A 23675-nucleotide genomic window follows, 5' to 3' on the forward strand; every position below is an offset into this window, starting at 1 on the left:
GCTCCTCGTGACATGAGTTCACCAGCATACGCAGAAACGGAACCCACATCTGGCCTCACTGAGCGTTAATCTATACCGGTCGAAGCATGACCCTCATCCCCACTCTGCAGCCTGGTCACATGCTCAGACAGACCCTCCCGGCACAGGGATGGAACTCCGCCACGCCCACTGACCTGCTGTGCCCACACCTCGGCCGAGCCCTGACTGAGAAAGTCGTCCTAACGCACTTCAGACAACCGCGCCTTCCAAACAGTCTCTCTCGGGTACCAGACAGGGGGAGATGTTTTGATCCTCCCTCTGTAGCCTCTATGTCCCTTGGCAACGAGGGAGAGATCCGAGGAGGCCATGATAGAGGTGTTGGTGATGGAGCTGACTGGAGAAGGGCAGGGAGGGGGGGGACATAAAGACAGGGTATTTGGTTGCCACAGCAACGCCAGCAAACACTCAAAGGAGAGGGTGTGGCCCAGGATTTAACGAAGTGCCACTGGGTTTGAGCAGCAGCTGGAATGTCTGAGAGGAGCTGCATTCCTCCCCGCAGAGCCCGGGGCCAGGCCGCCAGCAAGGGCTGCGGGGGCCTCTCAGGAATGCTCCAGGATGAAGACGGGTGGGCGAGACAAGCAGGTCTCCCAGGTGTGGGCGTTCCCACCCCCAGCCGCAGAATGGAGGCCTCCCGGGAGAAATCTGGAAAACTCCACAAAGAGCCACCCCCGCCCTGACCCACCCCAGACTCTGAGCCCTGTGTTCTTCAGAGCAGGGGCAGACGCTTCTCTGCCAGCGTCCACCTCGTCCGTGCCTGCTGCCTGCCCTTCTCCGAGGCGACAGTCTCACAGGGGGCACGAACCTGGGACCGTGAGGCCCTCACAGTTTGGTCACGCAGAAGGCAGCTTTGTGGCGAGTGTCAGCAACGGGAATGCGGGTGGCGGTGGGCTGATGAGGCGAGTCGGGAAAGACGGGGAGACACAGGACCACAGAGGCAGGCTGGGGCTGCGGCCGGGGTCAGAGAGAACGCAGACGCCCGAGGGCGAGGCAGCTAGGAAGCCAGGGGGTCGGCGAGGTCTGCGCTTGCCAGGAGAGTGACAGAGAACCGGACAGCAGCGCCACGGGCAGGACAACCGCTGACCCGCGGCCCGGGGGCACGGGGGCCCGGAGTTCCTTCTTGAGGCTAGGACACGGGTATTGCCAGCGTCCGACCTGGCCCTCACTTCCGGGCCTGGCCGGACTCGCCCTCCTCCGAACGCGGCGCTTTCCTATCCTGTGCCGTCTTCCCCAAGCACGAGCTAACTTTGAGGGGACTCTTCCCTAAGACATAGCAGGAACGGACACTGGGGACAAGTGGCGAGACTTGGAGTACGTCCGAAATGCTAACGGGGTGGCAGTGGGCACTTCGCTGGCAAAGGAGGAAGATCCGGTCGTTGCTAAATGTTACCAGTAGGTGTTTGCTGGGCCCCAGCTACGCTGTGCGGGAGGAACTCACAGGGGACACGTCACATGCCGTGTTTTCGAGGGTGACTAATGCTACCCCACTGAGTGCTCACAGCGACCCTACAAATATAAACTCATTCTCCACGTTACAAGGGGGCCCCAAAGACTCCGTCCTCTGCCAGCGTCTCCCTGAGCTGGAAGTCCGCGCTGGCTCTCAGTTCCGAAGTCTGTCCTCGGAACGAGGCAGCGTGAACACACAAGTGCCTGCCACAGTGCACGTGCAGAGAGCCGGGCTTGAGACGCCCGGATCTCTTGGTACCTCCAGGAACTTCGTGTATATCTGGAGGGTCTCTTGCTACTGTCCCCAAGCCACAACCACTGCTGGAGCCCTCTTTACGTCACAAAGGTAAACTGTCTACCTCTAAAACTGATGTGGGTGGGTGCAGACTGTTCATTAATGAGCATGCTAGCCAGGCAGAATCCTGGGACATGCTCCGGCATTAACGTGACCCTCTAAAACTGTGGATAAATTACACTGTCTTGCTGACATAGGTGTGTTTTTTTTTACTAAAACTTAAAAAAAATCCTTCCCTTAATACTTGGAATCAGGGTCGCCTCCTATTTAATCTGGGGCCTTAGAGTGGCACATGGCATGGCTTTAAATAAAATTATATTTAAAAGATAGCCAAAAGTTCAGAGAACACAATTGCATGTGAGGGGTGTGTGTGTGTGTGAGAGAGAGAGAGAGAGAGAGAGAGACAGAGAGACAGAGAGAGAGACAGAGAGACAGAGAGACAGAGAGACAGAGACAGAGAGAGACTAACTAGCCCATTAGAATAACTCAAAATTTAAGCCAGAACGTGCACGAAAACTCAAAAGCCAGCCAATCACCATCTGCTCTATTCCGGCTCCATGAGTGGTAGACTCTCCACTTTCAACACAGTGAAATGCATCAAAATTCTTTAAGTTGTGAATTATTACATTTTACAGATAGTAAAATTGAGTCTTAAGCTATTAAGCAACTTACTCAGGATCATCCAACTTAATTGCAGATCAGAATTTCTCTTAGATTCTCTCCCTTCCCTGATCGACAGTTGCTATTTCTTGCCAATCCACGGCGAATGCACATCAAAAACTGAAATGTGCACATCGGTTAGCTGGGCTAACGCACACCTCAACATAAAACGGATCGACAGACCCTCAAGCCAATGGTCAACCCGAAAATCAGTCATTTCGACACGACGCACTCACGACCCACAGCCCTACGCTGGGCCTGTGTCACAGTCACGCTGAGGACTGTCGTTAAGAACCAGTCAAAGCATCAAGCTCGAGTGTCCACCAGTCCACCCACCCATCCCGGAGCCCGAACACGGCATCTTCTCTTCTTTCGGGTTTCACATCCATAAAAATCTGGGCTGGGAATTAATTCAGCCAGTTTCAACATTTTCTCCGGGCGGGCACTGTGCAAGGCAGGGCCAGAGATCCCAAACCAAGTAAGGTCACGGTCCCAGGGCACCACGTAGGGGCGTGAAGCTGTGTCCTGCCCGCGGCCGCCTGGTCCAAGGGGCGTCTGTGGCCAGCAATCCAGCCCGTGCTGCGGTTTGCAAGCCGTGGTCCCTGACGCGTTTGCCCTCACGCGGGTGAAGGGGGCTTTTTCCTGCTTCTCACGAAAGGCAGCAAATGTCCTAGTGGAGCCCTGAGTTTCACCTGCTTTCTAAGAGTTCGTGGTTGGGTAGAGGGAGAAGACGAGAACACAGCTAAGCAAACATCGGCCAAGCAGACTGATCATCCAAGGAGGGAACAGTAAGGGGTCGGGGCGCAGGAACACTCATCGGATGGAGGGGCGCAGAGCAGCCTCGCGAGAGTGGCAGTGTGAGGAGGGACTAAGGAAGCGAGCGGGCCGGGCGCGTGGACACGGAGGGAGGGCAGGAGTAGCGGCAGGAGGCTCGCAGGCCAGGGAGGGGCCCTCGGGGGGCGAGGGAGAAGACGGGCCGGTCGGGTTGCCTGCGCTGGCACTGGTCTGGCTCAGGACATGCGGGGTCGGAGAACTCGCCTCCCCGAGTCATGGGTGGCTTGACGACAGCTGTGCTCTTCGGAGGAATGATGTGGGCTCCGTGTGCTGGTGGGTTGGGGGCGAGAGGTAGGAGAAGCGACCTTGCGTGGCCAGGTGACCAAGGCCTAAGGAGGAGGCGACGGCGGCCTGTGCCGGGGTGAGGACAGAGCGAGCGGGACGTAGAACGATGGGTGTGAGTTACGGGGGTGCGATGGGTCACACGCAGGCCGCGGGAAACCGGAGCAGGAAATGCCTTCCCTCCGAGTAAGGGCCGGAGCCATCGCCGCGGCCACGAAGGCCCTCCGTGCGCCTCCCGGCCCCCGTCCGCCTCTGCAGTCACCTGCCTCCCCCGCTCTGCTCCAGCCACACCGGCCTCGGTGCTGTTCCACAGACACCCCGAGTGCTCTTGCACCCCATCCCTGCTGCCCTCTGTGCTGGCTCACTCACCCCGCAGACACTCACTCACTGGGCTCGCTCGCCCTCACCTCCTGCACATCTCCAGAAAGCATAAGTGTTCAATGAATATTCACCGGATAAGACAATGACATTAGTAGCTACGCGGGTATTATTTGCTTCACTAAAACCAGAAAGCCCGGATACAGATTGCATAGCCCTGGGAGATGCTGAGTTCCTCAAGACTAGACTGGTCTACAATTAGGCGGGACGGCCCACAGGAGGGAACGCTACAGTCAATGTCTTGGTCTTTCCAAGACCCTTTTGAGCCTGAGAACTGACAAAACTAAGAAAAGCAAGGAAAAGCGATCACCAGCAAGGAGCTAAACGCAGAAAATCACGCGGGCCTCACGGTGCGTTGGCCACCAGACTGGATTCTGACCGAGAGCGAGCGCTCACGCCCAGGCCGGCCCAGACGAGCAGACTTGAAAATAACCATTATTTTCTAACCTGGCCTTACCCTGTACCAGACCCAGACACCCAAGGCACAGGTGGGCACGGACCACGATGCGATCAAAAGATTCTCACCCCCGCCCCCTTTTATCTCTGAGCCAACCACCGGGCAACCTAAAAATGCAAAGGGTCCAGAATCAGGGGTCTTCCTGGGGTGACATTAAAAAGAGATGACCCAAAGCTGGCTCCAGAGATGCCCCGAAGCTCTTTACACGTGGAAAACCTTCTGTCTACCCTCCGCCCCAGCCTGAGCCCCTCGTCATCTGGTCGGCCTGAATCTAGGGGTCGCGAGTCTGCCAGCTCACAGGTGACTCACCCTGTCATTTAAGTTTGTCAGTCAATGCAAACCAGAGCTCCAAAGTCTCTCTCCAGGACTGTCCCTGGGGAAGCCATTAGGGGAAAGGCAACCTGGCCAGGTGTCTCGGGCCAGCTGGCCACCCTGGCATGTGCTGGGGCGTCTGCTCACACTCGGGGCCTGGCACGGGGGGCGGGCCGTGGGAGGGCGCTCCACGGGGTCTCCTCGGCTTTCCTACCACCGGTTACCAAGGAGGCCACGAGGAAACCAGCAAGCACCTCGCACCACGGACGGGTAAGATGACGTCCCACGTCCGCGTTTCGACCGGGTCCGGGTCCGCGCGGGGCCCAGCGGGCGGAGCACCCCACAGGGGGCAGCGTGTCCCGCGTGACACTCTGGGCGAGAAAACCGGGACTCCGAGCCGAGCCTGCACTTAGCTGTGTGAACGTAAATCCTTCAGGAACCTCTCTGACTCCCTGTTTCTCCATCTGTAAAGACGACAAATCCGAAGGAAAACCCTGCTCCTGCTCCGTCAAACCCACGGGCAGCAATAAAGCCTAAGAAAGCTTTTGTAAACCAGGGAAAGTGTCAGGTAATACGCTTTTTACTCTCAAATATTAATTTCTAGTCGAAACCCCCCTTCCGAGTTCCAAGCTCACGTTCTCAGCTCTCTGTCCCCAGAGGCCCCCAGGCATGCTTAGAAAACCCCCCATCCCTCGGGCGGCCAGGCAGCGCCTGCCGTGGCCAGAGACCTTGGCGAACTGTCCCCAGTTACGAACGCCTCTGCCGGGGGGCCAGACACTGCTTTACACGAAATGCCCCACGATTATCTAACCGGCCTTCGAACCGATTTTATCGAGAAAGCAAACACATGGTCTTTCTCCAAAATCTCACTCCCCCTGGCTGCCTGTTCGGTCAGCGACGACCTTGATGGGTGCGTGAGCTCAACACGGACACATCGTCTTGGACGTTGCTCTCCACCTCTCCCCTTTGCGCATCCTGCTAACTCCCATTTTCCTTTTCCTTCTTACACCTCGGCATCTCCACAGAACCAGGCACGAACCTAAGTCCAGTCGTGTGACCTTAAGAAACGTTCTGCACCCGACTGGCTCTCGGCCTCGTCTATGAAATGGGAACACGGGTGCCGCGGGTGCGGGCGAGGACCGCGCAAGGCGGCGTCTGCCGAGCGCGCGGCACATGCTCGCTGAGGCCTGCCTTCTGGCGCAGCCGGAAGCCCCGGCTGGGAGCCCCGCGTCACCCGGGCTCTCCTAGCTCCCGGCTGCAGGTCGTTAACCCCTTTCTTCACTTCGCCGGGACTCCCCTCTCGCTCTTTCTCGAGTCTGCCTATCAAGACCACATGCGTCCTTCTCGGACCGCCCTTCGAATGGGACCTGCCTTTGGCACCCGGGGGCGACGCTTACTTCCCCTGAACCGTCAATGATCCTTGCGCTTTATTTTCACAGCGTACGACACACTTCCTTCCGTGTCTTCTGCTTTTGTTAAGTGTCACTCTTCTGACAAACGTCCACGTTTATCTTCCTTACACACACCATTAACTTAATGAATAGGACCTAAGTGACCGACAGGGACGATCGACCGATCGCGGCTGTCTGCGCCGGGCACAAATGCGGCAGGCAGCGGGGAAGTGACGGGGTGATTTAAACAGAAAATAAGACAGCCGGGACGCCTCGCGGCTCGCGTGCTGATTTCTTAATGAACATCGTACAGTCTTACGAAATAGCTGGCGGTAGCTGTTCAGGACGCAGTACAGCAGGTGGGTCCCTTCCGCTGTTCCCGCCGAGCCCTGGGGTGCTAACTGAAGGCTGGGGACCCATCTCGCGGAGCAGAGCGCCTCGCGATGGAGGGAGAGGAGGGGGAGGAGCGGACGGCTCTTTCCTTCCCCGTGCACGGTCGCCGGCAGCTCGTTCTGCACACTCCGACCTCTCCTGTCTCTGGTGGGAGCCTGTCACGCTAGTCGTCAAGAGCCCACTAGCCTTGGGCAACCTGGGCGCCAGAGCCCCGCGCTACTAGGGAAAAGAGGAAGCAGAGAAGTGGTTCTGGAACGAGGAAGCAGACGGAAGAGCCTCGGGATGGGCCCCCTCCGCCCCATGACTGGGCGAGCGCCGCAGCGTGAGCTGACGGCCAGCCGCGTGGCTTCATGGGTGACCCGAGAGTCTCACAACGCAGGTCCCGGGGGAGGGCTGAAGGGGCCTGGCGCCTGTGGCTGGCCGGAGCTGACTAAGGCCGGCAGCCTGCAGGCCTGGGGCTTGCCACACACCACAGAAACTGTCGCCCACCTTCCCAGGGCGGCGGTGAATGGTAGGTGTCGCGGACAGAGAGTGAAGCATCTTTAAAGGAAGCAGGAGAGAGAGTCGCTCCCACGTGGCGCCCGCGGAGAGCATGGGCACAGAGGCGCACCAGCCCGGGCCACGGGCTCCACGCCCCGGCGGGCCAGCTGCGGCTTCCTTAGCCGAGCAAGGCCCGGGCGCCTTGGCCATCGCCTCCGCCACCGGCAAGGCAGGGTCCCTACGCAAGGCTCGAAACCCTTCCAGGAATTTGGAGACTCTCCCCAAGAAAACGAGTTTACGGCTTATTTTAAAAATGGAGAATCTAAACTTTTCCAGACGGAAGCCTGCCAGAATCCCAGAAATCAGCATTTATTCTCTTCTTGGAGGCGGCAACTGCGAAGCCAGACAGTGAGCCGTGTCTAGCCGGCCGTGTCCTTCACAGCTGCAAACGGAGAGGGCGAGAGCTGTTTGGACGGACCAGCTGCTCCTCCCCTCCCCCCGTGACCTTGCCGCCCTCACTTCACACCCCCGGTCCTTTTCGTTCCATTCCAGAATATTCTTTCCTACATGAAGTCTGGCTCAAGACAATGGCGGGTCGCCTTTCCTCTTCCTCTTTGCAGAGCCATTGCTTCGGTGCTGATCGAGAACAGAAAACGGGTGACCGGCACCGAAGGCGGCCACCAAGGGCGGCCGAGGCTGCACCCTCACTCCTGCCTGATCTTGGCTTCCGTTGGAGCAGCAGCTTCGGGGGGGGGGGGGGCGGGGAGGGCGCGTCAAGCCCTTCCAGAGATGATGAACTGGGGTGCCGAACAAGAAATCAGCTCCTTACTCTTTCTCCAAGGCCTAATCGAGAACTTGTTACCAAGACACGTAACTACAACAGACCTCATGCCAAAAAAAGCCAGTAAGCGTGGGCTGTGGCCAGAGGCAGGCTGGTGCGGCCAGGTCCGCGCGGCCCAGCTACGGAGCAGGAAAGCAGAACGAGACGGCCCCTACGCTGTGGAAATTCTCCTCTCTGCCCACAGGGTGGCGCCCTTGCTCCACGGTTCCCGGCGCCTGCTCTGATCCACATCTCTGGGTCACGGATTCGACGCACTGCATGTGCACGGAACTTGCCTCGGGTTCCGTGTTATTCGAGGATACCTCTGGTCTGCTTTGGAGGCTTGGAACGAGGCCCGGTCTCCTCGAGGCATTCCGGCCGCCCACCCTGGGTCCGCCGCGCCCCCGGCCCCACCCCTCCCGGCGGCTTCCCTGGGCGCCTCCGCCTCTGCTCCTCCGTCTCCTCCCGCCGGCCCCCCAGGTTTTCTCCCCCAGAAAAATCAACGACTGGCCACGCGACCGTGAACGATGGCCGGGCTTGGGGACTGAGAAGGGGCGAGACCACAGGCCAAGGGTGAGAGACGTGCGAGTCGCTGTGACTCTGGCCATGAGAGAATGCGCCCTCATCTGAACGTGTTGACTGGCGGGCTGGCTGAGCGCCACCCTCGAAGCGGCACAGATGGATGTGTGGGAAACCCTGGGTCTCACCGCCCCCAGCTCTGACTTCCGAGAAGCGAGGAGAAGCTAACGCATTCTTTTGGATGGACGCTCAGGAGCCACAGTCCCGTCCTCCCAGACGCATCAGCGATGGATACTCCCACCCGACTTTCCATGCCTCCGAGAGTCACCATTCCGACCCCCCATCTCCTCAAAGCGGGCCCAGCTCCCAGCGCGCTGGAAGATTCGCTGACGTGCTCACATCAAGAACTCCATTCGACCTCTCGCGACCTGCCAATCCCCATCCCAGAAAGATCGCAGGACTCGCCTCTCCATCCTCAAACCCCCAGCATTCATTTTGGACGTGAACTTCACAGCAGCACGTGTGGAACAACGGATAATTTTTAGCTTAGTAGACAGCAAAAATATATATATTTGTATAATTATGTTTAAATACTTATAAAGAATAACTAACCGCATCATCACTAAAGGAGGCTACACGAAAGACGGGGGAGAGCCAGCGTGGAGTGGACGCGCCCTGAAAGGTGACAATGCATCTACCATGGGTACGGAGAGACTGTCCCTGGCTACTTCTCGTTGGGCGTTTTGGTATCGGCTTACGAGTCGGGCAGGGCTGACGAGGCGGCGGGGTGCGGGGTGCGGAGCAGGGCAGGAGTCGAGGACGGGGTTGGACAGAATATAGATGAAGAGGGAGGGTCCTCGTACCCCCGTGTGTCCCTCCTGCTTTGAACCGACCGCCTCTTTGAGGACACCTGCACCCATGACGCGGCCCCGCTTTAGCTACCGGTCGCAGCAGTCGGCACCGAGAGACACCCTCCTGCGCTCCTCCGGAGCCCCGTCGTGCGCGTCCTCCTTCCTGTATTTCGTGAGCTTTCTTCTTCCTTTGCCTCTCTTTCCTTCTGCGGAGGCCTGAGGGGCTTGATCCCACGGTTACTGATTTTCTTCGGCCTTGGGGTCTCGGCAGGTGCACTCCTCTGAGTCGCAGTCAGCAGCGAATGGGATGACCTGGGTGGGGGGGGATCAAAGAAAAGATGCAGTGACCCGGTTTTGTGCCGAGCGTCTCCCTTTCCCACCAGGTTTCGCTGTTCGCCCTGGGCCCTGGAGGAAGAGCAGGACTCCGTGTTAATATCACGGCCCTGGAAGGAACGCTCGGTCCTCTCCCCCGCAGGCCACGTCGCCTGAGGCAAGGTCGACCTTCCATGCTTCCTGTTCTTCATATATAAGGTGAAGAGGACGAGGAGTACTACCCAGTGGAGAATCTGTGATTTCAATAAGCTGATGCGTACAAAAAAAAAAAAAAACGCATTTCTAGGCACCGATAACTCCCGTTACTCCTTCTTTTAATAGTACCACCGATGTCTAAAACTATTGCTGTTTATGGTTTTGCTGCTATTGTTATTGTCACGAAACCCCTGGAAAGTGAGCGAGACAACTGTTAGCATTTTCTTTTTATAGAAAGCCCAAGAGAGGTGGGGTGACTTAACTAAAGGTCACAGCACACTGTTTAGAAAACCAAAGCTCCGCGGCCCAACTCCGTGGCCCCTGCTCCCCGGTGTTTGCGGGCTGTAGGATTGTCCACCGTCCGCACAAGCATGAGGTTTCGCCCTTCTCAAACCAAGGACACGCTTTGGCTCGGGGAGGCAACGCATCTCTCTACCCACTGTTCGTGGCTGGACTGCGCTCCCGCCTTCTAATTATCCCTCCCTCACGGCAGAGGTGGCCCACAAAAAGCTGCCGCCTGCTGTGGGCACCGCCACCGACGACACATAGACATACTTCTGGGACGTCCACAGCTGGCTGCGGAGAGAGTGGGGCGCTGGGGACTCATGAGGCAAAGTGGCAGAGAGTCTGTCTTTTGGGTATGGACAATGGAACGAGATAAAAATAGACATCTTTCAACAGTCTCGGTTCACCAAAGAGACGAGCCTGGTGATCGGGCGCTTGGGCTGGAGAAAGTGTGGGGTCGTTTCGGGGGAAATCGCTCAGCATGTTTTCGCATGTGAAGTAAAATGTGATTTAGGAGTCAACAGGGGGAGCAAAGTGCCTTTTCCATCCTGGTTCTCGGGTGCCGGCCAGCCAGCGGAATCCATCAGAGACCAGTCCAAGATGTGCCGAGCGGGATGGCAATGGGAAAGAGAGGTGCTCGCCCTTTCCCTAAGTCATCATGCCTTCCTGAGCAGAGACCTTTGAGCGGTTGCTTTCCACAAATGAGAACAGGAATTAGTTGGCATGACTTCCGACCTGCAACCCAAGCACTTGACCTATTTCTTTTGGTTTGGGATTTATGGCTTCTTAGAGCAAGAGAGGGCCAAATCGAATCGAGCGCTCTGCATTACGTAAGTGACTTTGCGTAGGTGGCGAGAACAGAGCCTGGCACATCGGGGGGTATTAGCTATGAGGAGCCACAGTTCTGGGGTCTGCGTAGAGGGGATCATGCCAGGCGCGACTCCGCTGTGGAGACACGTACGTACAAGGATGGGAAGACCATCTTTTGCATGTTTCTGATTCATCAAATTGGCCAACTGGCATCAATTATTTTTGGAGCACTTGGTTTTTTATCCACATTATTGCGATTTCAGCCTGCTGAATTTTCCAGGCTTAGCTTATTAAGCACGGGTGCTAATTTCATAGAATCCAGAGCAATAAGGATAAAAGGCCACCAGGAAAAGGACTACCGTTCGGGGTACGGTCCAGGGAGTGCTCCAGGTAGCTTACAGTGGCTGCTCCACACACGTCTGCATATGCTTATGATACGCTTTATAGGATTATTAATTTAATTATGATTAATAATTGGCTATCACCTTGTTGGTTACCCTGCCTCCCCAAGAGGTGGAGGCCATTCCCCGCCCACAGAGATGTCTCCTGGCCAACAGTAAAGGAGGCTTGATTCTTTCAGGAGCCACGGCTGGCTTTTCTGAAGGAGTTACTGGACTGACAGTCGGAGAATTAGTATTTCCTAAGCATCTATTCTCACTACCCTTAATCCCATCACTTTAGAACCTCCCGGGTTTGCTCATCACACTTCCCTCTTCTCGACCGCTGAATAAACGCGGGGCGCACAGGCCACGGAGGGGAGTGAGCCCGAGGAGCGCCCTCATTCCCGGCACTGCGCCCCGCCCCCCGCCCCGCCCCCGGCCCGGAGCCCCCGCTCACCTTCTTGGAGGAGAGCGTGGAGGAGCAGCAGTCGCCCCCGTCGTAGTGGCAGTAGGCCCGGTTGTTGATGGTGTCGCACCACCCGTCTGCTTGGAAAGGCTGGCAAGGGGGCGGCAGGTCAGTGTCCACGTTCCGCTTCCGCCCCGTCTCCCCCGCGCCCCCCAACCCCGGCGTAATCTGCGGAGCCCGGGCGATGACAAGGGGGCGGGACGCGGCCGACCTCGCACTCTCGGGAAGCTGAAAGGCCGCGAGACAAGACCGCCGGGCCTACGGAACCGTCAGGTTTCACCTGTGGCACCTGCCCCTGGCCCACTCTGGGGTCTCGAATGGGTCATGTGACCCCCCTGACGAACCGTTTCATCTCCTTGTCATGATGGGACCTCATGTCACGTAGCTTACAAAACAGCGTCACACGATTTAGATCCTGATCATGAGGGCAAAGCCTACACATCAGGCTGGGTTGGCTTAGAAGTCCTATTCTGTCAGTGAGGAAATGGAGATGCACAGAGGTGACAAAAACTGCCCTGGGTCGCGCGGCTATGGCCAGGCAGACCTTGGGATTCGGAATCACGCATCCTGACTTTTTGCTGCTTCTCACGGGTTAAGAACCATATCTCCGCCCTTCCTCCTGGTACTCGGATTCAGAGGCCCTAGTGGTCCCAGGGTGCCATGAAGACTCAGACGATGTCTATAAGGAGCACAGTGGTCCTAGGATTCGGGACGCCAGGGCCGGAACAGAGATGGTCCCACAGGTACCACCATCTCTGCACGGCGGCTAGATACAGGGTTAGAGCCGAGAAGGCTGAACCGTTTCCATCGACTCCTGTCACCACCGCAAGTTAACAGGAAACAACATGGGAAAGGGGCCCGGGCCAAACCAGAGGTAATGGACTGTTTCACCCCAAAATGGAATGCATGATAAGAATAGCAACGGGCGGTTAAAAAATAGCTCAGCGGCCCAGCGCATTGTTTCTCCAGACCCACGTCTGGAGGGAAAGCGTCCCACAGCGTCCTGCGGGCCACACCGGCCAGCCCGCCACCTCAGTCACGCTGGCGGTTCCCCATCCTGAGCGGACGCCCGACGGCGAGGCCTCAGGAAACGTCTCGTGGTCAGACTCTTCGGGCCACAAGACAGTCCACAGACTCCTGAGCTCTGAGGGCACCTTTCAGTTTACATGACCAAATCACTTTCTCTCCCCCGCCCTTCTTAGATGTCAAGTAGAAGAACTGTTCCCTGTTTTGCTGTGCTTTGATGAGAGAGATCACTAAACTCAAAAAAAAAAAAAAAAGAAAAGAAAGAAAAGAAAAAGGCCATTAAATAATTTTCAGCCATCGAGTTACATCAGAACGAGCCCATCCAAGATATTACTTCAGTGTTTTGGTTTATTCTATGGGGTCCTGAGGTCATCTGAACATCACTCCAGATGTGTACCAGCTTGCCAATCGCCGAGACGCTGCTACTTGTGGGGTGGGACTCGACAGCTGTCACACAGCTGCACAACAATGTCAGTTGAGAGGAGGAAGCGAAAATGAATTCTGTTTTCATCACCAGCCTCGCTGGGATAAAAGACAAAGATTCCGAGATGAGCGTTTGTCTTTGACACTGGAGCCAGTTACTCTGGCTCTGGAGAACTCGGAGTAACTGTATGGTCAGACCTTGGGGCCTCCCGGCAGCCAGATAACGGGACTCACGACGCAGCTAGCAGCACCCTTACTGAACACTGTCGCTGCTCCGCGGTCCTCCCCCGAGGACCGGAGCCACCTGCCGACACGCCTCGGGGTTTTCTCCGTCTCTGTCCAGTGTCAGGGGCATACTCATCAGTCACGGCATCTGTTTCTTTTCCTCCAGCCCTGACTGACTCATTGGCAAAACTCGATCTGTTCCTTCTTTATTTTTTCATGAAATTGCCTATAAAACCACCCAAAATACTTTTCCTACATTTATAAGTATGGTTTCATTACAGAGGATTAAAGGGAGATCGAAAGAAGATCTTCCTCTTCATAAGAACAACTTAAACATTTTAATAGATTAGTAAAGGATGCTGGGGAATCTGTCTTTCCAAAGTGCTCCCCACAGATGGCTTCTTTTCATTTCAATAACATCAGGGAAAGTACCTTGAAAAGAGCAGAAATGGTCTAGGGCAGAGGTCCCCCACCTGTTTGGACCGGGGTTCCTTTGAGAACCTAACACCTGATGATCAGAGGCGGAGCTGAGGCGGTGATGCTAGCGCTGGGGAGCGCTGGGGAGCGGCCGCAGATCCAGAAGCAGCTTCGCTCACTCGCCCACCGCTCACCTCCTGCCGTGCGGCTTGGTTCCTAACAGGCCACAGATCAGTACCGGTCCAGGGCCCAGGGGTTGGGGATCCCTGGTCTAGGGACATCCCCTGGGTTCCACTGGACTCCTATTGTTATAGCTCAGACATGATTTCTAGAAGCAGCTTCTTTTCTGCTCTTAAAGGGTCATCTGGGAAGAAAAGGGAATTTATAAAAAGGAGCAGAAGCACAGAGAAAAGGTTGAATAGTTCCAAGTATTTAATTTACTATATACCTATTAGAATTAATTGCTCCTCCCCCGACCTGCCAAAAACAACTTCCCCACCCTAAACAAACAGAGGCTCCTATGGCAACGCTCTGCTGGGAAGCTCGACAGCTTGGGTCCGGAGTTACGCTGGAAAAAATAGGAAGGGAAAAATGACTAATTGATCCAAAGGTTATTAAGTATTTGAAGACTGGATGGAGACTAGGAGACCGAAATCCCCATCAACGGAAGGTGCTGGATTTGGCGCCCCATGCCGCCCCACAGGAAACTTTCCCAAGGGAGGGGACGGGGCCTGGCTTCTCTGTACGAAGTGACCGTGGGGGGCGTGCTACCCACACATCTGCCTCGTGTATCCTGTAGCGTCAGAAAGCAAAGTATTTTCAAATACCTGAAACTTATTTGTTTAGGAGTCACTTTTCCATATCCATTTTTTTAACCATTCTGACAAAAGAAAAACAAAATCCTTTACGAAATGCCTATTTGCTTTCCTTCTAATAACTCACAGAATACAAAGTCACCAACATGAACACTTCATTTATACTTACAAGTACACACGTACACACACACACACACACCCCCATGTGCGATTAACCTCTAAGCCGGAGTCAAGCTTCTTAGAATTATACTTCAAGTAAGTAGCTACATCTGAGGGAAAGCCTGGGTTACTCTCTTGTGACGTGTGAGCTTGAGGACACCGACTTCGGCTGCTTTGGGGAGGCACTTCTCGCCAGCCTCTCTGTGCCAGCGGCCCCCGACCTGTTTGGGACCGGGGTTCCTATGAGAACCTAACACCTGAGGTCCCAGGCAGCCAAGGTGGCCAGATGAGCGGCTGCGTGTAAGTGACTCAAAACAAGGAGGAAGGGCTGTCCCTCTATCCTGCGCTGCTCTGGAAGCTTCTCAAAAGCAAAGGTAAATTCTTCATTATGGTCTATCACCTGGTGATATTTCCTGTTCAAGGTCGTTAGCCACAGAGACGGTGGCCCTGTCTGTTGTCTGGATGCAGTTATTCATTCATTCAGTCAGTCATTCATTCAGTCAACACTCTTTACCCCATGCCCACGTGAGCCAGGCATTGCTACGGGGAAATGTAAATAAATAAGTAAATCGTGGCTCCGGCCCTCGAGAGAGAAGGCGCCAGAAGCTCGCTGGGCGTGATGAGAGCTAGCACAGAGAGGTGGACAGGAAGGAAGCACCTCGCCCAGATTTGGGGGGTAGGGGATGAGCGTGAGCTTTCAGGGGCTGGCCCTGCTCCATCTAGCCCGTGTGGAGGGGTCTAGGATGACTGAGAAGGGAAGAAGGAGGTGCAAACAGGCGGGCAATCCCGGACTGCCTCTCACAGGGCCACCTCAGGAAGAGCACCGTCACCTTTGACTGATGATACCTCTAGTACTTGCATTAGACGAAGAATGTTCTTCTTCTACAGCTTACACTAGGCTGGGATCTCAGCCAGAGGTGACCATATCCCCAGAGGCAAGGGGCAGGCCAGGGTCCTGATTTATCATCTTGAGGATGGTTTTAGGCCAGAAGAAGGCGTAATCAGGTGTTTGCCTATCGCCTAACACATTTCCTTCCTCCCATATCATTTCCCATCGAAACCCTCCAGCTACGTGAATGACAAACCAGACCCACACCCGTGTCTTCACACTGGTGAGGCTGCACCAGGCCCAGAGGAAGCCCCTTTTCCAGGGCTCAGTGATGCCCTCTGGCCTGATTCTTTTCGCCTTTTGTGGTGTGGACCTGCCTACTGTGTCCACACTGCCCGCCTTCGCTGCCAGGACTCTCTTAGAATCTCGGCAGTGAAACTTGGGCGGCTGTTGAGGGCCCGTCAGGGACTCTCGGCGACCAGAACGCTACTTGATATATTTTTTAAAGACCACCGATACACGAAATTCTAAGGCTCGATGGAGGCTCGAAGCCAATTTAGCACAAAACTCATTTTACTAACAATGAGATGGAGCCTTAAAAAGTGAAACGTCTTGCTTGCAAGGCTAGTTAGTGGCAGTCCTGGGAATGGAGCCCAAACATCTTGCTTCTTGACCTGATGTTCTTTCTAGGCTACCACACCAGTGTGATTTGATGACTTCATTAGTCGTTTAATTTATTGGGAATACAGGGTAACGCAAATTCTGTTGGCACCTCTACAAAAAGGGCTTTGGCGTAAGAGCGTTAACGATGACGTCAACCCAGAGATCCGGCACAGAAACGGAGGAAAGGTCAGACACGTACAATCCCAATTCCCTGGGGCCCCACAATTTCACTCCGTTTTCTCGGTTGTGGGTCAGAGTTGATCCTAAACGAGCTTCCTGACACTTCAGCTCCTTCTCGTCCTGGGGCTTGGTCGGCCCATCTTTCCCTAGAGGCTGATTCCCCCTGAGGAAGCAGCTCCCCGCTCCCATCCCATCAACAGATGCCTGACACCCAGAAGCGTTTCTTTCTGGCCCCAGAATGCTCACGCCGGGAGTTTTTCTGCTCACTGCAGTCGTCTGAGGGAAGATGAAATGAAGGAAGCCTTTCCACTCCTCCAGTGTTCACCCTTTGTGGGTTTGTGACAATCTTCTTGGAAAAGGTAAAGTTAAAATAGACAGATAGATACCCTGGGATGGATTGAGCAGCAAGAATTTCTTAGATACAGCCTCCTCTGGAAAATCTTATCCAGCTTTCTGGACCCAGAGAGCTCTCCTATGGTACATTTTATCCTCAGATGCAAATTACAGGACTTAACGCTCTGGATGAAGAATCAAGGGCTCAGAGTCTAAATATCTTTTTAGTCCCAGAGACTAGTTCAGTGTCGGATGCACAACAGGTTCTCAACCAACCAGCCAGCCAACCAACCCACGGACATGATGGCGGCTAACTGCATTTCCTTAGAATACAAGGGCCAGGTACTTCCTCTTCATTCTCCTGCTCCCGATAATTTACCAGGCACGCTGCTTTATAAGAATCACATAACTTAGACACGGGTTTAGCTATTACGGGCGTGTAATCCTTTTCTTTTTCTTTTCTTAGTATAAACGTAGACACAATAGACAGGCTTCAGAGTTAAAAGAGATTTTCTATCTATATTTCAATATCCTACTAGGTGTAGTATTGGTATAAATTCATTTCTAAGTGAGGAGAGATAGAATACGCCATCTAAAAGTTCTCCTTCTCTAAATAATCCAAAAATGTTGGATCGAATTTAACAACATCCTCCCAATTCGACAGCTGAGATAATGAAAAAAGAAAGGAAATCACCAGGGGCCAAAAGCAAAAAGAAGCTACAAACCAGAGCAGACCAAGAAGGCGCTAAACCCATAGCTGTCCCAGGAATGTTTGTAAATGTCTTTAATCAGGTGGCTGGGTTTTAATAGCTGCCTGAGAATGGAAGCTGAGGTCTTGGCTCTTTAAGTGACTCTCTTAGTATTTTAATAGGACTACCTTTGTGAAGACTGATAAGCAATGGCGTAGTCATATGGTGATGCTGCATAGGTAGACTGACTCACCTGAAACCAAGAGATTGCTCCTGCCTGCCAGCCCTGAAGTCTACATGATTCAATCCCGAGCCTTGGCAAAGTCACCGGTCGCGAAGACATTAGGGACCTGTTGAGTTACCAGCTAACAGCTGAGCCTGCAAAGAGCACCTCCTCAAAGGCCGAGGGTCTACTCTACAAACAACTGATGAGCGAGATGCAGCTGAAAGGCAATAATGATGTATCTTGTTGGATGGGCAGAAGGAAGCAGCCTTGTTTGGTGGTTCCAAGAGAGGATCTGGGACTTGGGGTCTGCTGTGCTTTACTGGTCCATGGGAGGTCATACGGTTTCTGTGCAGGGCTTCAAGCCTCTGCCTGTGTAAGCCACCAGACCCTCAAACAAAGAGAACCAAATGTGTCCCTTTATGGGGTCTGAAAGAGAAGCCTGGTTATAACCAGCTTATCTCATCCGACACCCAAACCAAAGCACGGTCTCGGGCTAGACCTTACCAAGTAGTGCAAAACCGAATCTCTTCTGAGAGAAATAGCGAGGATAAATTGAGACGGAAAAGAAAAGCCAACAAACAAAATAAGATCGAATGACTTCGTTCACCCACAATATTTTCATCTGCTTCGAGGTACCCAGAGCTTAATAGCTTCCACCCAGGAAAACGAGCAGGGCCGCACGGCACGTGACCCAGGGCGGGGGGTGTGGCGTTACAGGCGCCTACGCCCCGATCCCAGCTCTGCCCCTCACTAACCACGAGACAGAGCGGGCTACCGGCTTCCTTCTCTAAGCAGCAGCGTCCTCGTCTGCGAATGAGGAGAACACCCACCTGGTAGGGTGGTGCCGGGAAGAAATGAGCAAACAGAGGAGAAATGCTCAGCATGGTGCCTGCCCACAGCAAGGATGCGATGAAGCCTCGTTTTGTGAAGGTGTCAGAAACATGACCTTTGCTTTCACAGTGTGGGTCGGTGTCTGAGCTCCCTCCACAGAGACTCTGGTGAGACAAACTTCAGCACTTTGGCGTCACAGCCACGGAGGCCCCCGTCCCCACGAGCCGCCCGCCCGTCCCATCTATTTTCACCGCAGAGGCGCCCACCTGAGTCAGGCGACAAGGGAAACGGGTCTGGAACCTACAAACACAGAGTGGGAAAGGCCTGACTGGCTTCTGGAAGCGCACGCTCTGCTCAAAACCATCGCGGTAGCCTCTGAAAAACACCGGACCGTCACCGACACCTCTTGCCTGACGCGCGCAGGGCAAACAGGAAGGCGAGAAGCCTCCCTGTGGCTGATTCTTCAGCCAGAAATAACCTCCCAGCAGCTCCTTTCATTCTGCCGCAAGTGAAGACCCAGGGAGCAGACTCCACTTCGCCCACGAACACGCGCCAGCCCGCTTCCCCACGTCGCCCCTCCTCTTGGCCCAACGTGGCCGGCAGCTTCTCAGGCACCAAAGTGGGGTGGGCGGAGTCAGAGCCCCGAAGGGTGCAGGTGGGGAAGGGGAGTGTTCGTGGAGGGTCTGTATTTGTGGGTGCCAGGAAAACAGCTGCCCCAGCAAAGAGCCCGGCTCCTCGAGACACAGACAGCAGGGGGCACCCTTCCACAGGTCCTTGTCACTCTTAGGGGCTTAAAACAAGACGGCACAGCCGTCCCGCAAACCTGCGATCTGTGCTGTTGAGAGGTGCCGCCCTAGTGAGCCGCTGGTACTGATAGCGGTGTGTCTGGTCCTCAGGCGACCGGAGGCCTCAGCTCGGGTAAGACGCTCTGTGCCTTTGGCTCTCCTCGCTCTCCACCTCTTACCGAAACTACACGGGACTACGACAGCACCCGGCCCTGCGTTCCCTGCCGCCACCTTTATTTACTGATCAAATTTCCATAATCGCTCCATGATTCCAGGCGAAGTCACCGCCTGGCCCCACCCCATGTCCGCTGGGCTCCCGGCGTCCTGACGTTTGGGCTGTGTCTGAGCTCGGGCTGCCAGCAAGAACCGACGGCGGCGGCTCAGCGGACCTTGCACACGCCTCCGCTGCAAGGCCAGTGGCCCGCCGCGTTTCGCGACTGCGTTTCTGCTGCCTGCACGGCGGGAGTGGTCTGGGTGGCACGCGAGCTCCCAGACACAGGCTTGCTGCACGGCATGCGCTGTCTCCTCCGAAACGGGGATGGGCGAACGACTGGTCCAGGAGGTTTCTGCCCCGTCTCCCGCTAACTGGAGCCAGCTGCCGGTCTCAAGGTCGGAGCAGACACTTGGCACACAAGAGGCTTGAAACCTGGGAGGGCCATGAGGCGGGGTCGCTTCTGAATTGTTTTCTTTACTATTCTTATCTCCTTCCTTCAGAAGCACGGCTGCCGCTACACCAGCACAATGCCTGACACACCACACTCGGTGCTGAATGCGCACTTCGTCAGCGAGACTTGGGCATCCCCGGCCGACTCGGTACACTTGGAAGGCAGAATATGTTTTGCTTTCTACTCCTCTCGCCCGTCTCCAGGAGGAGGCGCCCCTCCTCTGCCTTGTTCCCTGACTTTCCCAGGTACGCCCTCGCTATCGATTACTCTCTAAAACGTCACCCGAAATTAGCTTAGGATGACCTTCCAGGTAAGAGTTCACGAACAGTAGACTTTATACAGCACCAAACTGAAAGATTCAGAAGAACGAAACAGAGCAAACTTTCAGGCCATGGCAGGCGCCTTGCCGAGCACGTGGGACCTGCCGCCGCCTCCGCCCACCTCTGCCGCGCTCACTCACTCGGCCCTCCCTTCCTTGGCCCTCTGCCCACGTGGCCGACATTAAGCTGTGCCTGCCGTGCAGGAGCTCGCGCAGCTCCGGGGGGTGAGGGAGACGGAAAGGCTGCGGTGCAGCCTGCCGCTGGGGGAAGGGGTGGGGAGCACGTGGCCCCGGGGCAGGGTCCAGGCCGTCCGCTCCGACTCTGAGCCTTCGCTTCCCTCTGTCCCTGTCTCCTGCTCGCTCGACCCGCCTGCAGTGCATGGAGGTTGAAGTGGGCCTCGGCTGAGCCAGGCTGCTCCCCCACAGCCCCCGCCATGGGCGCTCACCCCCCGCCCGGCGCACGCTCGGGCCGGGCAGCTCTCGTTCTCGGCTACCCCCGCCCGTCCCGTCCCGTCCCGTCCCGGGGAAGGTGACCGGGAACGCGGGCTACGGGAGGAAACGGCAACATTCACATTCTTCTGGGCGCCCCCGCTGTCCCCGAGCATCTTATCTGCGTGCGTGCCCCCTTCTCGCTCACCCCTTCTCTCCCTCCTCCATCGCTCCCTCTCTCTCTTTCGTATTCGTTTCCGCAGCGATCAAGCACACGGAGGGAAGTGTCGAGGGGGAAGCAGAGACTCCGCGGGTGGGACGCGCTGTTTAGGCGACCAAAGTGCCTGGCAAAGCCTTTGCCATCCCGATGCCACGCCTGGCTCTTCCAGAGACTGTTCACGCGGGGTAAATCTAAATCCGCACTGCTTGAGCCCCCGTTAAGTGTTCGTCCACGGGGCATAACGTGGGGCGTTTGTCTTTTCCTGTTCTTTCTTTCATGTATATGTGATATGTGCGTGTACCTGTATATATGCACACATGCACATAAATATATATATATGATGTAGATCACATGTATGATATGTAACATAGATGTGCTTTTTATGTAACACGAATGCGTGTGATGATATATAGTATTTATAGTATATGTAATATTAAAATGCTTTTATCTTGTACTCACACGCACACATATAATATCTCGTACCCGGCCCTTGCTGTGTATAAGGCACCGTGCTGCTGGGCGTGTGAAACCCTCCCCGTAACCCGGCGAGGCAGGCATCATCATCGCGCCCATTTCCCAGGTGAAGAAACACAGAGCCCAGAGCTGCGGAGGAATCTGTCTGCGGGAAGGACGCAGAGCCGCCACCTGACACCCAGGCCTGCGCCCGGACCCTCCCGAGGCGTCCGGGCCGCCTTCGGCAGCACCGCCATCTAACGACGACGGGGCTCTCTCCTCTCCCCAGTACGGCACGCCTGGCCCAGTCTCTCACCGAAACTACGGGCTCATGTCACTTTCTGTCTGAGCAAAAGTCAACGCCACAGAAATCCACCAGAAACGTATCATCTGGGATGGGAGCCAGGCATGGGGCTCGTCGCCGGCACCCCGGGACGGCCATCGACACACGGCGGGTTCTACGCGTGGCCAGGTCTTTGTCTTAAAGCAGCTTTGGTGGCGTCGGCACTGAGTGAGCAGAATCTGAAGAGCGTCTGAGGCAACAGGGAAGAAACCACAGGCCTGCGGAGGCTGCGTCCCCACAGTAATGGACGGCAGCGCGAAGAGCTACGGCGGTTCAGAACAGGCAAGAGGCTGGGACGTTTCAGGAAGGCTCTGCGACAGATGCGGGATTAGGCTTAACCTTCGAGGACAGACAGAACTTGGGGAGAAAAATGGGGAGAAAAATCCCAGCAGGAGGGCACATGTAAGCAAGATTTCAGATGGAAAAGGAAAAGATAGATCTGTTTTTTTTCCTGCCTCGACGATTAACGGCCCACAATTGGAACTAGGTCAGAATCTCCAGCCAGAGGAATCTAGTCCTCATCCCGAAGACAAGAAAGAGCCATGGAAGGGTCGTGTTTGTTTGTTTGTTTGTTTGTTTTGAACCGAACACAATATAAAATTTGTGCTTCAAAGGCTGAATCTGGGGACAGCAGGGAATGTCCAGGAGAGAAATGGAAGGCTCGAGAGCAGGGAGAAATTGCAAAAAAAAAAAAAGGGCAGGGAGACGTTGGTCTCGAGCAGACATGAACCTAGAAGAACGGAACTGGCTACCTACAAGACGGAACCAAAAAGAGCAGATGGGAAGGGGGAGGGAAACCGTCAGGACTTGGAGAACGGTCGCGTTTGGGTAGAAGGCCAATGGAGGTGAAGGTTTACCTACGACATTTTGACTATTCAAATCGTATGAAGCTTTTCTCAAAAAAAAATACGCTCATTAAAAAAATAACTAGAAAGAATCCTTACAAAATCTAAGGACTGGGTTATGGGAAATGGAGCCTGGTCAGCCAGCAAACCCTGCCTCCCTCCCCGGGAGACGCCGCACACATTCTCTTTCTCCCTACAAGCACAGGCCGAGCGGGTCCGCACACTTTCCCTCCCGTCCGACTCCTGCCAGGCGTTCCCCAACTCCTAGACACGACGACTGTACCACCCCCAGAAACACCCAGGCCCAGCCGAGACGAGGAACGGCAGGGGGGAGGTGTCATGTTCATTCGAGAATACTTTCTTGCCAAGAGTCTTGTTTCTTTCAGCCCCGGTCTAATTTTCAGTTCCCGCCCCACGAGCAGCTCCAGTTGGGTGGCTGATCATTGTGGTTCTCGGCCTCAGCCTGTCACGCCATCCCGGGGTGGCGGCCCGGCCGCTCTGTTCTCCGTTAACCGGTCGGCCGTTCGGTCTCACTTTCGCCCATATGGAGCCTGTCCTCTGCGCGAGTGTCTTGTTTACACCCCCTTCATCTACGGGGCGCTCGTCTGTGTGTCTTAGTCACTCACCGGCTGAGCGGCCGCATCTGCTTTACATGTTCTCTGCTCTCGTGTCCTCGCTCCCCGACGCTGGCGGAGGCGGCGTTCACTGGCGCGCCTCCTCGTTCTCTGGCTTGAAGCTCGCGAAGCCCGGGGAGGCGTCCTAACAGGTGGCCAGCATCCCGTGGTCTGCTCTCAGTCGAGTTCTCTAAAACCCTGCATTCCTAGTTTATGCGTGGTTTGTTTGTTTTTAATCTTTTTTTTTTTTTTTTCTTCTCAGTTTAAGAACAGGAACTCCGGGATCAGAGCGCCAGGGTTCATTTACTAGTCCCACAAGTGAACGTTAACTCGGCCCCCCAATTTCCTCATCAGTGACACGGGAATGGTAATAATAATGGTGATAACTCCTCAGGGTATGCACCTGGCATACGACAAACACTCAAGTTATTAAGTGTACTATGAGGCCAGGAGCGATTCTTTGTTTGCTTCCTGAGTGTAGTGAGCTCGAATACTCTACTGAGAGTTCCCTGTCTATGAAGGTGGGGAGCAGCTACTGGATAACCCAGTCATTCTTCCTCTCT

At 55.3% G+C, this 23675-nt stretch overlaps 1 protein-coding gene across 1 annotated transcript in view; it reads right to left on the bottom strand.

Annotated features, from left to right (window-relative positions):
* Positions 1 to 8833: 8833 nt before the first annotated feature.
* Positions 8834 to 23675, bottom strand: part of PAPPA2 (pappalysin 2) — a 169733-nt gene continuing 154891 nt past the window's right edge. Inside the window, exons 21-22 of the mRNA XM_016154370.2 lie at positions 11615 to 11713; positions 8834 to 9466 (exon numbers count right to left, since the gene is read on the bottom strand). Coding sequence (XP_016009856.2) covers positions 9392 to 9466; positions 11615 to 11713 — 174 coding nt within the window. The 3' untranslated portion in view covers positions 8834 to 9391. The remainder of the gene's footprint in view (positions 9467 to 11614; positions 11714 to 23675) is intronic.

Source organism: Rousettus aegyptiacus, unplaced genomic scaffold (genome assembly GCF_014176215.1).
Source record: "Rousettus aegyptiacus isolate mRouAeg1 unplaced genomic scaffold, mRouAeg1.p scaffold_m13_p_17, whole genome shotgun sequence".
NCBI classification, from domain to species: domain Eukaryota; kingdom Metazoa; phylum Chordata; class Mammalia; order Chiroptera; family Pteropodidae; genus Rousettus; species Rousettus aegyptiacus.